The 17,269-nt window shown below is 37.9% G+C and overlaps 1 protein-coding gene across 10 annotated transcripts in view; it reads right to left on the bottom strand.

Annotated features, from left to right (window-relative positions):
• ncam1b (neural cell adhesion molecule 1b) overlaps positions 1-17,269 on the bottom strand; it is an 80,345-nt gene that overhangs the window by 10,702 nt on the left and 52,374 nt on the right. For 7 of the 10 annotated variants that reach the window (XM_076873290.1, XM_004558136.3, XM_004558138.3 and 4 more), the window contains 7 exons: positions 11,871-11,900; positions 8,191-8,341; positions 7,833-8,020; positions 7,392-7,488; positions 5,755-5,925; positions 4,150-4,278; positions 371-495 (listed from right to left, as the gene is read on the bottom strand). In XM_076873290.1, the coding sequence (XP_076729405.1) occupies positions 371-495; positions 4,150-4,278; positions 5,755-5,925; positions 7,392-7,488; positions 7,833-8,020; positions 8,191-8,341; positions 11,871-11,900 (891 nt within the window). The remainder of the gene's footprint in view (positions 1-370; positions 496-4,149; positions 4,279-5,754; positions 5,926-7,391; positions 7,489-7,832; positions 8,021-8,190; positions 8,342-11,870; positions 11,901-17,269) is intronic. The other 3 variants (XM_076873288.1, XM_023152914.3, XM_012921025.3) reach the window with 1 other exon arrangement.

Here is a 17,269-nt window from a genome sequence, read left to right as displayed (position 1 = left end):
GTCAACAAACCAGGTATTAAATAACAATTTCAGCCCTAACAACAGCTTGAAAATCACAGAATTAAAAATTTTTTGCAGTGCTTTTGAAACTACAAGGATTTGGTAGAATCATTATTACCGCTGCAACTAAATTACTGCTTTCACTGACGATTAAATTCTCGATCAAGAGTTACTGATCAAATTTTTGGCATATAAAATAGCGTAAAACGCACATGATATTCTAAAACCCACAAAAAAAGCAATCTTAAGACTATGTAAAGCAGTAAATGTTCAGAGAATATTTCATCGTTTTACTTAAATGATTAAATCAGTTATCAAAGCAGGTGCCTTAGTTGAGAAGGAGCAATTGCTCTTTAATCCTCATACTCACTGGTTTATAACGGATAAGATAATGTAAGATGGGAGAGCCGCCATCATCCTGCTTGATCCAGCTCACTCTGAGGGAGTTGCCTTTACGTTGAAGTGCTCCTTCAAGTTTAGGAGGATTAGGATTCCCTACAGGGACACAGGAGCAAGATGGAGGTCATTTAATGGCTCATTTCAAGAGGTGCAGCGAGCTAGAGGGTTATTTCTTTGAAAGAGGCAGCTCTGTCAGTCCACTTTTCCATTTTGAAATAAAGGAAAAAGAAAACTTTCAGTCCAAAGTTTGATCTTGGATGCTCTCCTTATTGTTGACCTTTTAGGTCACTTAACCTCCCTTAAACGCTCTCCTAAGGGTGGCTTGTGTTACTAATTAGTGAATGACACACAGCCGCATGCTTATCTGTTTCATCAGAGTTGCTGTGTGTTGCTGCTGTTGCTGAGTGACATCAATTGGCAGATGGACATCGCACCAGGCATCAGGCTAAAGAGTTATTTATCATTAACTAAGAATACGTATATAAGATTGCCAAGTTCCAGCACAATAACAGGGTTTGTCTTTAATTGTTGTATAGTTGTACCTACTGGCATGGAAATCGCACAGAATTATACTAACATATGTCTTGTCTGTCTTAAACCTGTAATCATTTATCTATTAAACACTGATTACATAACAAACACCAATTAAGTCTAATATAAATGTAGTCAATATAATTTAAATTTATTCAAATTAATTTTTCTGACATCTTTTTGTGTCCATTGCTGACAGGGTGGAGGTCCTGGGGGGCAGTTGAAACTCTCTTTCCAGATAGATTAAAAAATTAAAATGTTCTGCATCAAATGAAACCTCTGAATTTATGCATTAGCATCACATAAAGGCTACCTGATATGTAATTGAAAACTGGACGTCCTTTGTTTGTTTTACAACCTAAACTATTGAGTTCTGCCACAGTACACATATATCATTTTTCCAATTGCTTAAAATAGAACTACAGACTGATTTCAGTGACCTAAAAATATTCTAGTGTTTCATCCAGGGTTACTAAGTGGAGCCGAATCATCAGCTATGAGCTGATGGAGAAGTAAACAATTAATCCTGTATTTCTGGTAACTAACAGTCTAAATACATTTCAGGAATGGTTTGTATTCATAAGTGTCTGTCACAAGTTTCCAAAGTATAAGGTAAAGTCAAATATCTTGTCTAAACTCTAAATTTCAGTTTACTGTCAGAAATCTCAGAAAACATTCAAATTTGATGAGCTGGAACACTGAACGTGGCTGCTGATTTGTTTTGTCTCAGATATTTGATTAATCAACAAATTATTGAAGCTCTAAAGGTTAATGCACTTACAAACAGGTAACAAGAAAGATGTGCACAGTGGTTAACATTCAGGATTAGATAAAGTCTAAGCTGTTTAAGCCTCAGGTTAAATAAGATTAAGAAAATATAGAAAATATATACCAGCAAGCCTGCTGCAAGGATGAGTATTTTGTGGGATGGCTGGAAGATACTGACTATGTTTATTACACTTGATTTATAGCAACACATCCTATAAGTAAGAATGGTAACATCCCTCAGGTGACAGGCTATCAATACTATGTAAGTGAAGCTAACAGTAAACACTGCTGACTGTTATTTAAACAATAAATACATTCTCGTTCTCTACGTTTACATTTATCTTGCTCAGGCAAATGTCTAGATGACTGATTAATGTGTTACACGACCGCAGAAGCAAACTATGTGCTGTTTTATCTGCTGAATTCTTTAGTTCAAGTTAGGAATCGTCAGTCAGGAATCTGCAACAGAAAGTTACCTTCTGCAGAGTGGAGGGAATCATCAGCAACATGCAAGCCAAATAACAGTCGCAGAGACATAAAATGACACATGTGAGTGGTTGAAAGAGGAGGAAGAGCATGAAAGGCATAACAGACAACAAAACACAGGTACAGGTTGAGGATAGAAAACTGAAGTGACCCAAAGACAAACCAATACTGATAAATAATAAATCACAGCTCCACATGCTGACAAACTGCACAGGGATTCCTCTGTTTGGATTCTAAATGAGAAAAGTGCAGAAGACATCTAGCAGCTTTATGCTCTCGACAATTTGCAGCTAACTGATTAATCACTGCTGATGGGCCTAATCCGAGTGTAAACATTCCCAAACTACACCAAACAGCTGAAGCCAGAGAGAAAATGTGCAGCTTTTGAAATGCAGAGATTTGGCTCGGATTCCTCATACTTGCATTAAGCCAATTAATTCACATGCTGCACATCAAAATTATATTAATACTAATGGGATAAATCAGCTGTAAACTCATGGGATGCAAGTAAAATTAAAAACCTAATCGGTCTATGTTACAGACGGAGGAGTTTGCATTGATGGCCATGACATTATAGGTCACAGTTTCTCGAAAACGATACACCTTTTGAAATACTTAAGCGGGATTACAAACACTGCTAATCAGTAGGGGTGATGGGTTATCCTGTTGGGTAAGAAACAGCTACAGCAGTAAAAACTAATCTTCTATTATCCCCACTACAGAACAAACCTGTGTCTTCAGTGAAAAAATGAAAAATGCCGTCTAGGGACATAAAAGAGAAGAAAGGCAATCAGAATCACTTGTCTGCACAAATGACCACCTGAATCTCTAATAACACTTCACTGAAGAAATCAGGAAGACACATTTCTGTCAGATGGCTCCAGAAAGGAAGAAAAACAAATCATTTTAGGAAATGATTGCCACATTTAAAGTAGGGAGACAGAGCCAGCCTCCATGAAAATGAAAGGCCACTTTACGGTCTAAAAAGGTAGCTTGAAGTGATGTTCTTCTGACAGTATTTTATGTAAATATTTCAGCAAACCTCTATCGCATTTGATATTTCAGCAAACCTATATGACATTTGTTCAGTTTTATCAATTACTATGACTAAATGTTAATGATCTGGCCTTTAATTATGATCTTAGTTCTAAAAAAAAAAGAGAGAAGGGGTTTAAGTCCAACTTTCGCCTTTGCCATTCAATAACAACATAATTCAATAGCAATATATATACACAACTATAAAGCTATCTTTTTAATGTTTTTAATTAATGCATTTTAAATGAATCACTTACTGTTGTAAGTGTGGCCTGATGAATACAACAGACAGAAGAGCAAATGGATAAAAAAAATCAATGATTAAGAATGATAAAATAGAAGGAGAGATGATCAGTACACAGACAATATATAAATCATACCAGCACTCCCTCAAAAAACATCTATTGCCAAACAACAGAGGGCGCTAAAAACTAACTAATGTGTTGAGGTTTCACTGCATGCTGGCTTCTACAGAAGGATGAAATCACACTTCAGGGTTTGCAAGTCAATATAATGACATGATGGGCTTGAAACATGGCTTTAAAACAGGATATCTGAAGCAACTGTGCAGATGGCTCTAAATGATACCTATGTGATGAAATCAGTATTTAATTCCATATGTAAAAACAAGCAATCTGGCTTTAAAGATTTGGTTATGGCAGAAGTATTTCATGAACTAGAAAAATCAAATAAAAGCAAGAAGGTCAGAGAGCTGCTTCGTAGAGACGGAAAAGCGGTTTTAAAAAGACATACATGGAATGAAAGGAGACAGGTGAAAGCTTTTGTGGCATCATCCAAACAGTCTTAGGACCAACTCTTCAGCGAGTTTTTATAGAGAGACTGAAGGTAATATGTTTGTGGAGACAAGAGGTCAGAGAGGTATACTAAAAGCATTACAGCATGCTGTAAACTGTAACATGTGCCACTTACGAACAGGCTCCGTCTTCAAGAACGCAGCGTTGCAGCTTTCACCTTCACCCTTGCCGTTGACGGCTGACAACTTCACTTCGTAGCTCGTGTCTGGCTTCAGGCCTGTGACTGTTACCTCACCGATGGAGCCTGTTACAACAGCAGAACACCATGATCATTTTGGTGAGCACTAAAACAAACAGATCTCCTGTTCCAACAATATATGCATAATTCGTTGCTGCCCAAGCAAACACCGATTAGCTCAATTCGCATTTCATTCCAACAATGTTTGAAAAACTGATGAATATATTTAGAGTTGGTCTAAAACTAGACAAACAGTGACAGCTGTTTTATATGTTGCACTGTCATCTTAAATGTAATGATCCCTTTTGGGATGATGATTGCTTTTGATCAAGCTTTTTATATAAATTATATTGCTTTTATGTACACTTCCGTGTTCAATTCCTTTCTAAAGGGGTGACTTGTAGGTTAAAACAAAAAAACTAAATTCATACCTATTTCTTAGAAATAATCATTAACTTTTGTATTTTACTTTGTAGGAGACATTTAGGGGAAACAAACACCAGAGGAAAGGAGTCATTGTTACCACTGCTCTTAAAACTCTGTCCGACCACACTGTACAGGGCAGAGATGTGCACTGTTTAGTCTTTGCTATGTCTGTACTGTGAGTTGGTCAGTTTTCCTAGTCTGACCTTAATTTCATGATTTCACCATTTTGAATTATCATGTTTCTACAGGAAACACGAAAGACTTTCCTGCCTTCACTGTGCAGGACCCACTGCTGTATCTGTAACAAAAAACAAGGCTGTAAGTGCAGACATGAGGGTGTTCCAGACGATATAATTGAGTTTCACGTGAGACATCTAAACCAGGACTGCGTGAGACTGACAGCTGGTGCTTTTTCTTCAGTTTTGCTGGCAGTGGTCAGCATAAAGCTAGACAAAGTGTGAACTACAAGTCATCTATTCTAATGTTTGCTGACTTTCTCATACCTAAATTTAATAGATTTGGCTGATAGCAGTTGATTCTTGTGCATCAGTTTGTGCTATGGCACTAATATGCCAGCCCAATCTAGTACAACACAGTCAGAAATGGACTCTTTTATCCTGATCTGTGATATCAAAATAATAATGAGGCCATATAAGGCTGTTGTTTTTATTTAAATAAATATTTTCAACGTCTTACAGTATGTGTCCAAACAACTGTAGGGATCCAAATTTATTTTGTCATACATGACCTAGTTTGGCTGCTCTCCCTTTTGTGACTTCATGACCAAGCCATGTTTCTGTGTCGAGGGTATCAACAACTCTAAATTACGTTTTAGTGCATATATGGACATATTTGTCAAAACGAAAAGAAATCACGTTCACACAGCCTTTTAATCGCTTTGGTTATAAAACAAAAAGCTGCTGAATGCAAACCTTCCTTCCTTTAATACAGGTCATCTTTACTGATATGATTTAACAAAATGTGAAAAATCTAATTAACATTTTTAACATTAATATGTATTTCTATCTATTTGAATTGTACTTGGATATTTTAAAAAAAATGTAGTTAGACATTAAAGAACAAACAAACATCACAATCATGTTTCTGTGTTATTACCATCTTGGACTTCATAGACTTTCTGCACCCAGCTGCCTCTGCCACGCATCCTCCACTGAGCTCTATATTTGAGGACAGGAACGCCTCCAGTGGATTCAGGCTCCTGAAACTGGATCAGTGCTGTGGTGGAGAATGGCCTCACCTCCACGATGGATGGAGTTGACGGAACCTCTGTGAGGGGGAAAAAATCAGTGCAGTTACAATAAAAACTTTAAGATTGCAGCACACCAGCATTGTCAGACTCCATTGCTATATCAGAGTAACAGAATGAGCCCACGGCTCCTAATGACCCCACAGTGCATCTAAAAACCGCTTCATCTTCGTAAGAAATCTGTGATTTATCGTGACAGTAAGTCTGGTTCTCTTCTACTGAATTCTGTACACTACTGACATCGTTTCAGAAAATAAAAGGCAGGAAAAAACATTTAAAAGCTCCTTATGACCAACAGATTCAAGAACAAACCATTCCCAAGTCAGCCCTAAAGATGATAACTCCAGAAAGAAAACCACTAAAAAAAACAGTAAGTGCCTGGTTGGATGTTTGAAAAGACCAAAAGTTCTGAGAGACTGTTGAGTTTGATAAAACTTTAAATTGGAAAAGGAGATTTCATAGATTCAAAGACCTTGCAGTGAGTTAAGCAAAGCTTAATCTTTAAATTTAAAGTGAATATTAAAACTGAAGAATATGCAAAAGCTAGTTCAAAGACTTCTGTAATTGTACTTTGATTAAAGTTTAGAAAATAAAAAAGGATCCATCCTGTGATGTACACAATGATTAGACAATTAGTTCTTCATTTACAGTCTGCCTTTGTTAAAAAAGGTTTACTTTGTTTCAGCCAGCAATGAAAGGCTTATTTAAGAGAAAATTACATTATTTAAAAGTATTTAACCTACTGTGATTGTCCACATCTGAATAATGGTGGCTGTTCTGAACTCACAAACTCTAGTGTGAGTAGTTTTGTATTGCATCACTTTGATCTTCTAAATTAAAAGGCACACTGTAATTACTGTGGTTGCCCATGTTCGGCTCTGAGTGAACAATGTAGTGTTTTCAATTAATTCACTTCTGATTGTGGCTTAAGAGTGGCATTATCTCTCTGCTCTCTGTTCCATTTGCCTAATGGTACATTTGTCTGGGAAGTCTATGGTGTAGGTCCATGTTACAATAAAATGCTATACCTTAATATAAAAAAGTCTTTTACTTTATACTGCAAACAGTGCAATGTTAGTGGTGAGAGGTTGAGGTAAAGTTTAGTTGTAGAATAACCAGAGGGAACATTACATTATCATGTAGGTTACACATTCTTTTCATCTTAATCAATTTATCAGCCATCGATACAAACACTGATCTGTGTAATCTCACGTCATGGTGGATGTTTTGGTCTAATGCGATTTGATCATGGATAACAAAAAAATAAATAAAATCTGTTCCCGAAGCCTTAAAAAACCTGAAACAAAAACTACTATGTGATCTAATGAAATTTACCTACTCATCATTTTTAAGCTGTTACTGAATCACGATCACATATAAGGCTGCTTGTTTTTTGTTTTCAAATTTTAATTATGCTGAAAATCTTGGCACAAACACTATAAATGCAAAGTAAGAATGGATTTTGAATCACAGCATTGCCACTGACCAGCCTGAATGAGCAGGAACTCCTTGGACTCTGTGCCCATCTCATTTGAAGCAGTGCAGTTATAGCTTCCAAAGTCATTTTCAGACTCGGGGGTTATCTGGAGGGGGGGGGGGAATAAAGCAGTAAATATACGAAGGGCAGTGTACCAAAACAGATGAACTAACTTGTGTGTCAAACACTGAAGGTGACCTTTTTGTTTGTCCATTAGAGTAGCCTATTTTTATTTGTTGCTGTGAGCTCTCCTGCTGCTGAATTATTCATGAGATTTTTTTTTCCCAACAATGAAGCTGAAAGAAAACCCTACACTTCAAGTCTGTGCTCATGAAATCTTGATGACACATGGGGTTCAGAGTGTGTGTTTGTGCACACTGTGTGTATATGTACATTCATTAGAGAGATAGAAAGAGGGATTAAGTCATGGTGTGACACGGGTGTTCGTACCTGCAGGAAGCTGGCTGAGGGAGTCCTGAAGATCTTAATGTTGGTGGTGTTTGAGTTGGGGAGCTGCAACCCGTCTCTCAGCCACACAATAGAGACATCACTGGGATGAGCTTTGACCTCACAGCTGATATTGGCAGGATTCCCCTCCCAGGTATACACTGCCACAGTACCATTTATCTTAGGAGTATCTAGGAAATAAAAACGGATACAACCTGTCAATCCATTTCAGGTGTTATTTAACAGTTCAGTTATAAATAGTCATAGTGACTTGCAGTGCTATTTTTTTTAATGACTAGTGCATGAGTGTACTCATTTTGTAGGGCTAAACACTTGTATAAAGACAGAGGGAAACACTTACAGCGGACCTCCATATATGCTGTTTGATAATCCTCTCCGATGACGCTGTGTGCTGTGCAGAGGTACTGACCAGCATCTGTATACTTGACATACTTCAGGGTGAGGGAGGACACACGAGCGTGACTCCTCACCACTACGTTTCCATCCGGGCTCTAAATGGAAGTTAAAAATGGCTTTGTTTAGTAAAAGAAATTAGTTAGATCAGTTCTTATAAATAGATATTATGCACATTTACATAAAGAATACAATTATGCAGAAACACGTGACCTTGAAAAAAAGTATTTAAAGTCCACTTTTACAGAAAAGAACAGAAACTGAAAGAATGAAACAAGCACAGACTGTTCTGTAAAGCTGCAGAGACATAAGGGCCCAGTTGACAGTGCAGAGGAGCTTTTCAATAATTGATGTCAGAAGGCATTAGAAACCATCTAGGGCTTTTCACACACAGGGCTTACTTGTGAAATATGCTGATGCATTACCTTACGTGTGGCGCTTGCACTTTTACACTAAAGACACTGGATTTAGTGTCAATCCACAACATTTTATTTCTTTAAGTTAATTACTTAAAAATAAAATGTTGTGGTGTTGTGGACTGTATTAGGTTGAGGAACTCTCTGAACCTATATCCAGCTCCAGTGTCAGTGAGGAAGAGGAAGCACACGCCAAGTCACAAAGCATCTGAAGCCACTCAAATAATAACAGACAGCTGGCTAATGAGATGTGTAAATGCACTTCCCTCTCTAAACCTGGTTTCATTAACTTGATATGCGGTGTTACAGCATCCTGACATGAGTAGCTTCCCAACAGGGTCAACAACTTTGTGTTGTTGTGGTTGTTGTTGCCATGTGACACTTAACTGCAGAGTGTAAAGTTTCAGACAGGCTGAATTTCCCCTTTCAACGATACATTTTCCTGTTATGTTATTACAATATTTCGAACAAACTCTGGACATTATTGTCTTGTGACAGATGTTTTTACTGAACATATCTGTAATATCTAGCATAATTAAGCATTATTCACAAACTCTGTGGATTTGGGGCTTTAGCACAAAGCTCTTACACAGTAAGATGCAGCATTTTTGTGAATTATTCCTTTAACAAGGTGCTGCAGGGCTGAATATTTGAGCTTCCCTTTTGGTTGCTTTCATGGCTTTGATCCAAGCTACAGGCAAAACAATAGCCGAATGCTTTTACACATATTGAATTAGGGCCCAGCCTGGGCAGCCATGTAAGAGAAACCCTTGTTAGTTTGTATTCAATTTCAATAGACAAAGCATGTCTGGGGCATTCATTATGCATAGCGGGTAGCAGGACCAGGGAGACACTTACATAACACGCTACCCTTGTATTGTGACCCCGTGCAGGAAGCATTCTCACTCGACCCCTGTGGTTCTGTTTCTGAGTCCTGCGTCTGTGCAACATGCCACACTATGCACAGCTATGTGTCATAGTAAGTGAGTTGACTCCAATATGGAAACCTTTTTTGTGTCATTATTTTATGATAAAGTATGAGCAGTTTCTCCAGAGCTACAGCCTCTCGTTTCCTATATGAAATCCATCATGATTATTGTTATTTAGCAAAGAAAATGTATGCCTTCACGCAACTTAATATTGTGATTCATGCACTTTTTATAACAATATATTTTCAGTATAAATTCATAGTGCACCGGAGTTGCTGTCTACTGGAAACATCCGTGCTGAATTTTGTGCTCCTTGCGTAAAAAGGCATAAAACCATTTCGCACGTCTATGAGAAAATGAAGACTTTCGCGTGTGCGCTCCTGTAATAAAACCAAGCTGACAGCAGAGCTCTCCCACAGATTCTTCTGCTGTACCAACAGAAGAGACACAGAGGGAGCATCAGGGCATAAAAGTGAGATTGCATTGAAGACATGTTAAACTCGTGTCTCACCAAATATTAAACAGCCCACAGTACAAAATCACCTTCCCTTCTGAGGCTTGTCAAATGAACACTAAGCTTCCTACGCCTTTGCAACAAACATGGCTCCTCACCCTCACCCCCCCACCCCCCCACCCCCACTGTGCAATTCATAATGGGGTGTCTTTGAGAGATGTGCACTTATCAATTCAGAGCACAGGTGAACTTTTAAAACAATATAATTATGTGAAGTGAGTGAAAATGTGAAGTGAGTAATTCAAAGTGATTGCCTTTTCCATTAATGTAAACCGTTCCATTTGTGACCTGAAACCACAAATATGCTGCACAGATATGAGTGCCCACATTTAACTAAAATACTCCTCTTATATATATTAAAAAAGGGAGGCATAACTCTTTTTAAGTAATGCATGTGTTCAGCAGTGGAACTTGCTGAGATCATCAGTCTTTTAAAAAAAAATGGAAAACGCAAGCAACTAGGATACGCTGTTTGAGCTTTTTGGGGTTGCCTAATTTAAATATAATCAGCAGATCATTAATGTAAATGTTCAGAACGATTCATTTTGCTCAGATTTTCAAGATAAAAGTGTTCCAATTCACAAATTCAACAGCTTAGTATTGCAGATGCACAAAAATCCAAGTGCATCCATGTGTAAATCATAGTTATACACAAACTGAGCAATTACTGTCAGCATGTGCCTGATGAGAAAGGCTCTTCCTCCCCTCCTGTGGTGAGGTGGGTGAGATTTTTTATTCCACACTTTCTGCAGGTGCTATTAATGAATGCGTATCAGCTGACAATCGTAATGAAAAAAATACCAACAGCTGTCACGACCGAATAATTAAGGCCGACTGTTAGAAACACCCCTCCTTAAACCTATTAGCAGAAGGAGTAAAAGGAAAAGACCAATTCTCTTGATGTCCAGTGCTTCCTGCAATGTAAAAATAAAACAGCGTGGCTATTTAGGGAACCGAATGGTCTAAGAATACACATTCATATCTTGTTAAATAGTACTGAAGTAAAAATAGAAATGGCAACCCTAATATCGGATCTTGCTCCTAAAACAGAGATGGGCTGATCAACAAGGCACTGCTTTGTGTGAGCGATCACTTCTCTTCAAGAGTCTGGATCCATTCTTTTTGTCACCATTTTTCTCGTATGTAAAACACATTCTATAGGGAAGTGCTGTATATTGGAGAAAAGCTTATGTGGGCAGCTCTTTCACTTACTGCCAATTTTCGCTTTCTTTCAGAAACAGTCGCTTGTTCTCATACTCTGTTGCTGCACAAAGGCAGCTTTTATTTCCTCCTACATACATATTTAGCCATGTTCAAATTAAACTACTGTATACACTAATGTCAAAAGTATACTCTGAAGTTATAATTAAGATTTAGCGGTGGACAGGATGTGTGGGTGGGGGGACAGAGAGATCTGAGGAACAAAATCTATTTCTGCAGAAGACAAGTTGATCACATGGTATAACTGTAACTGTCATGCGTGTAATAAAATGCTTTTGCTGATGTCCAGGCATGACAGGTAAAAGGTCAGGAGAAAGACAAGAAAAAAAGACTGAAATAGGCTGTGATTTGTTAAGAAATCTAAGAAACACGGCGAGCAAAGAAACACAGACTTGCACTGTCCTGTTTTGCTACTGCTTCTCAGAGCTTATGCTCTCCCCGACCTTATTTGATCAAGAATGTTGATCTGCATCCATCCAGAATTGGACTAGATTCCCCTGACATGAAAGATGGATGGGTGTAAGAAAAAGTCATGCATTTAGAATACCTTGTGTTGCTCAGGCCGAGTCCATGATGCCTGTAGAAGACAGAGAGACGAAAAAACAAAAAGGCAGAGCAATTCTTAGAAAGCAATCCTCACCCTGTCAAAGCTGGGATGTTGCACACTGCATCCCAGTTAAATGACCAGTTTATTTTTTTATGCATCTAAAGTACCTGAGCTGAATGTCTGAATTTACTAAATTAAGAGTCTGCAGACATAACGAGATGTATGCTTTAGATGTTCTCTCAAGGGAAGCCTATTTTAGGAGGACAGGAGTTTCGTTTGAAAGGGAAATTTTGTGGGAATGTTTACAGTCTGTGCCTGCCTGTACGTGAAGTAAGTCTTTTGGCATCATGATAGCACAAATGCTTTGTGATAATAAGGTTATTGGTTCATCAGGAAGAGGTGAGTCTGGTACGCTGTAACAACAGAGTAATGTCTCCTTGGGTAATAGAGGAATTATCGCCTCACAATCCATTTCTGAAGGCTGAAGCAATAATGTGAGCCCAAAAGAATGGAATTTACTCTTTATCTATGAATATAAAAAAGCCCTCCCAAGATCGAGAAGCAAGTTAGTACCCTAGTCAATCAAGCCCTCTAACAACACTTGCTTGATATCTCAATAAGCAATGAAGGAGGTTCAAATAAGCAATTTGCTACAGCTCATCCTCCACACCATGTGAGACCTGGAAATAAATCTCAGCCTACAGGTGGCCTTTTTAAGTCATTTTGAAAGTCCAATGTTCTGCTCATTGTTACTTACACTATGAAGTTCTGTCTTTTCCTCCTTTGTCACTGATATGCTTTGATTGTACTCAAAAATAGCCTTAAAACAGCCAGGAAATGTGATTTGCATGATGAATACTGAACTTTCTAAGCTATAAAAATATAATGGCTTTCTCCTTGTTAGATGTGGACTTTTAAAATATTCCGTTTTTTTGTGTTATAAGAATGGATCCACTGAAGCTGTACTAACTGACCAAAACAATACTACATTTAAATATTCAGAATACTGTTTTTTAGCTATTCCGGCATAATAGCAAATATATGCACATACATTTTAGAAAATGACCACGTTACAGTCTAATACAGGAAGAAGAAAAAAATCACCTTTCTCTAGATAAACAAGTGATTATCATCGACATGTTGGTCAGTAACACATCGAATGAAATAAAGAATTAATTTTACACCAAAGCACATAAAACGTCACACCTAAGTAACATGGCAGACATCATGCCACATTAAATCACAAGAGACTGCAAAGCCCGACTTTACAAAACAAAGCTTTTTTGGACGGCATGCTGTGTGGATTTTATGATGCTGAGGAAAATGTTAAGCATGACAATGAGATGTGATGGCCTACGCAGTGAAACAATTTTGAAGCTTAACAAGGAAAATGAGAAACAGCAATTTCATCAGGCGCAAATGCAAGAAAAGTCAAATAAATGAAAGCAAATGGTGGTATCACTGTAGGGCAAACAAAGTGACTCAAACCATCAATGTTCACATCTAAAAATCACCCCTATATTGTCCCCTCACAATCACTGCAAAAGGACATATGGTGTGGTTGAATTCATCTTGTTTTATAATGGTTAAGTAGTTATATCACTGATGAATGTTAATCCTCCTCAGCGGTGAAAAATAAAGCCAATACCGAAGGTAGAAAGAAGAGGCAATAAAATTCTTATTAGAAGAGTCATGTCCAAAGCTTACTGCATGAATATAAATTCAGCCCTTTCTTAAGAGCAGTTTAACTCCCCTACTGGCACAATAAAATACACTGTGCACCCTACATCATTACAAGGAGCAGTTGGCTGCAAATCAGTACTGAGAAAGAGCAGTAGCCCAATTAAAACATAACCTAACAGTGTGGAACATAACCACCTCATTCACATCCTCGTCTGCGGCGCTGCCTCTGCAGTAAGTGAGCTGACAAGTATTGCTGTCATATCTGTGACAGGTGTTTGTTTAAGACAAAAGGACAATGAACAGCGGCGGATGCATGCGTGCACAACAGAAGACGCCGTAACAGAATCACTTCTCCGAGCAAACGCGAAGAACAATATGGTGATGGCTCCCTTGGGACTTATCATTTTTCCAGCCTATTGTTCCTCCCTTCCATGGAGAATTAGCCCCGCTCTTTGTTCTGACATGAATTGGATGTCAGTTCAAAGAGGATAAAAAAGCAGACATACTAACACAAACACATAAATATAAAGAACTGCTTCATTTACTGAGTGAACCCCGGATGAAAAGTCATGATTATGCATATTCTCAGTTTAGTTTCCTTCCTTGTCATTAAATGCTGAGCCTCAGAACCTTTGCAGTACATCACAGAAAATGGACAAGCATTTTAGTTAGTGAAGACATTCTTGCATCACATCACTACTGAGCCAGCCAGCATGCTGTAAATGAGTAGCCTTTTGTGTTTGGAGAAAACAGTGCTCTCTTTGCATTAGCATGCAACACTTGAAGTACGCCTGTTTCAGATGCTCTGCCTGCACTGCTGACACAAAACATTAAATAACAAAGCATCTCATTGTTTTGGTTTTTAATTTAACACCATTTTTTTTTTTTAGCTTTTAATGTTGGAAACCTCTATTTGAGACTACAAATTTTAGACAGAGAAGGTCTTTTAATACAGATTTATCTCCTTACAAAAAAGAGACACACTTGAAACACTATAAAATGCTGATACCCAATCAATTACAAACTTGAATGTGCTTTTAGGTTTTATAATTACTCATATTTCCCTGCAACTTCCTTCTGTGTAGTCCAGGATATTTTCCAATAAATTCTGCTTGAAAGTCTGCATGGAGCACAACATTTAATATGTATTCAAATAAGCAAAATATTCATTATGTAGATAATGTACAAAGCATGGATAAATAGTCCATTTACATTTTCAGTTATTAAACCGACACACTTATCTACAGCGACTTGAGCGAATGCATTCAAAGGGCTGAAGGAAACAAATACCAAATGTAAAATTGATGAAAGTTTTCAAATAAATATATAAACACTTAACTTTAATAGCTGTATAAACAAAAACAAAACCATCCCCTGATGAGCTCCAATTTGAATTTGAAGCACAACTAAGCGGGAATACACCCACAAGACTTTTTGAACATACTCCTTTTATTCTGTCTTTTTCATGTACAATACTACAGTTCTCTATTGTGCGATACAGTAATCTTCCTCAATCCTCACATTGTGTTCCCCCTTACTCGCGCGCGGTTAACGAACAATGCTTTTGTGTGCCAACACTTTAGACTTTGAGTAGGGAGTTGTTCAGAATGAATTAGTCTCTCTTTACGTTAACCTTTAAAACCCAAGACCACAGTAGACTGGGAACAAATTCAAACAAAGCCAGACAAAGATTGTGAGAACACAATGAATAGCTGATCTAGCTCAAAATGCTTCAGCCTTCACATAGACCACCTTGGTTGCGTAGGGCATGCAGGTCATGTAATAGACACATCCATTTAATAAGATCCATGTTGTCACAGTGATCCAGATGTGGCAGTTAGCAGGCAAAAATGCCACACGAATAAACATGGACATGGTTTTTTATGTTTTCAGAAATGTCGGCTTTGCAAAGATTCTCTAACAATCCGATACCTCAGGGTAAGACACTGTTTTGGAAGGTGGCATTCAACATAAACACAAGCCTCATCTGTTTAATCTGCATCTTTAATAACCCTGTAAGACATGCTTTTTAAGGGTTTTCAGTGTACTCAAACTTTAAAGAAAACAATAAACATGTAGAAATGTCTTCCCATAATTGGTTTCTGAGGCTGTTTTTATTTCTTCAAAATAAGTATCTTTTTCTTATTAAAATCAATCTGAGCATTGAACTATGAACAGTTATAGCTCCACTCAGATGAAAAGTAGTAAACTGAAGCACTATCTAATTGTTTAGCTGTGTTGTGTATTGTCATTGTCATACTGTGAAGCAAAGGTGATCAGAAGCCTTATTTGTATAAACTAAACTGCATTCGTTTTGCATAAAAATCTGATATGAGTAATGATTTTAAAAAAGAAAGAAAAAAAGAAATGAAATCAGCAGATAAACTAGGGAGCCGAGGAGCTGAAAACACATTAGAATAAACTGCTAATTAATTCTGTCCTTTCATCACCACCACAGATCTACATCTGTACCGGTTTTCTGACAAATACAAAAATCTCACATTATTAACAGAAAAATGCTTCCCTTTACATCCTTTTTCAATTCACCGTGTTCACCCCAAATGAATGTCATGTCATTTGTCACACTCATCCTAGATGAAATGCAGCTGTTGTGATGATTACAGATAGCGTGGCGGATGGACATCGGATGAACAAATAAAACAAGACAATTAAACAATTAGCAGCCGTTTCCCATTCATTGAAAGCCCACCATAGAAATGATTTCCCCTGCTCAGAATCACAACTACGAGGGAAAATCTAACCAGTATGCATCTACGTGATTCGGTAAGGCTGCTAATCATTTCTTTGAAGACGGCTGTGAACAGACACCACATATAAAAGCATACCATAGGCGGCACCCCAAAACACACTGCCACCATTGCGCAGCTGGCCATCACGACATGTGTCATGTCAACAACTACACAGTGCAAAATTTGTGGGTAATGCCTATTATAGCCCATTGTTTCCTATGTGTGTTGTTTATTTATTCTGCCCTGCACCTGTAGAGTCAATCTACACTGCTACAGTATAGCATGACTGTGGTCAAACTGTGGGATGTAAGCCTCAAGACCACAATACAAGCTGACCTGTCATTGACAAAAGTGGAAGCCGATGGAAATTTATTCTACAAAGCAAAATTTTGCTCAACACTGGGTAATAGGACAGAAGTAAGAATCGTTACTATGTGGTGTATTCATGTACGTCAATCTGTGTAGGTACAAAAAAAAGGGGTGGGGGACCGTCATGATGTGCGTCATATGGTGGCAGTGTGTTTAGCACTTGTGAGTGAGGCTCCACTCAAAATATATTTTTAAATATCAAACAATCTGGTGGTTTGACAGGTGGCTGTGAAATCTTCTACTTTCACAGTGAACAGCTGCTGCAGTCTGCTCAGTTGCAAGGGACTCCAAAAGTGACCTGTTTTTACTGTTGAAAACATGCCCATTAAATCTCTTCCTGCAGTTCTATGATTATTCTGTTTCAGTCATGTTTTACCTTTGCTGCAGGGTGCAAATGTTTGATACCCAAAAGATAGACTTTAGGTGGAGCACTTTTACCCTCAAACTTTGAAGTGACACTGACATAAGTGTTAGACAATCTACAATCTGATGGAGATGACAGACAGACTGAACCGGGCTTGAATCCAAGCGACCTCATGCTGTGATTGAAAGTGTGAAATGATCAGGAAAAAGCGACACAGAAATGGCATTTCCCTT

The sequence above is a fragment of the Maylandia zebra genome, linkage group LG14 (assembly GCF_041146795.1).
Source record: "Maylandia zebra isolate NMK-2024a linkage group LG14, Mzebra_GT3a, whole genome shotgun sequence".
In the NCBI taxonomy this organism is placed as follows: Eukaryota; Metazoa; Chordata; class Actinopteri; order Cichliformes; family Cichlidae; genus Maylandia; species Maylandia zebra.
The sequence above is the reverse complement of the archived record's forward strand: the minus strand, read 5'-3'. Positions and strand labels throughout refer to the sequence as shown.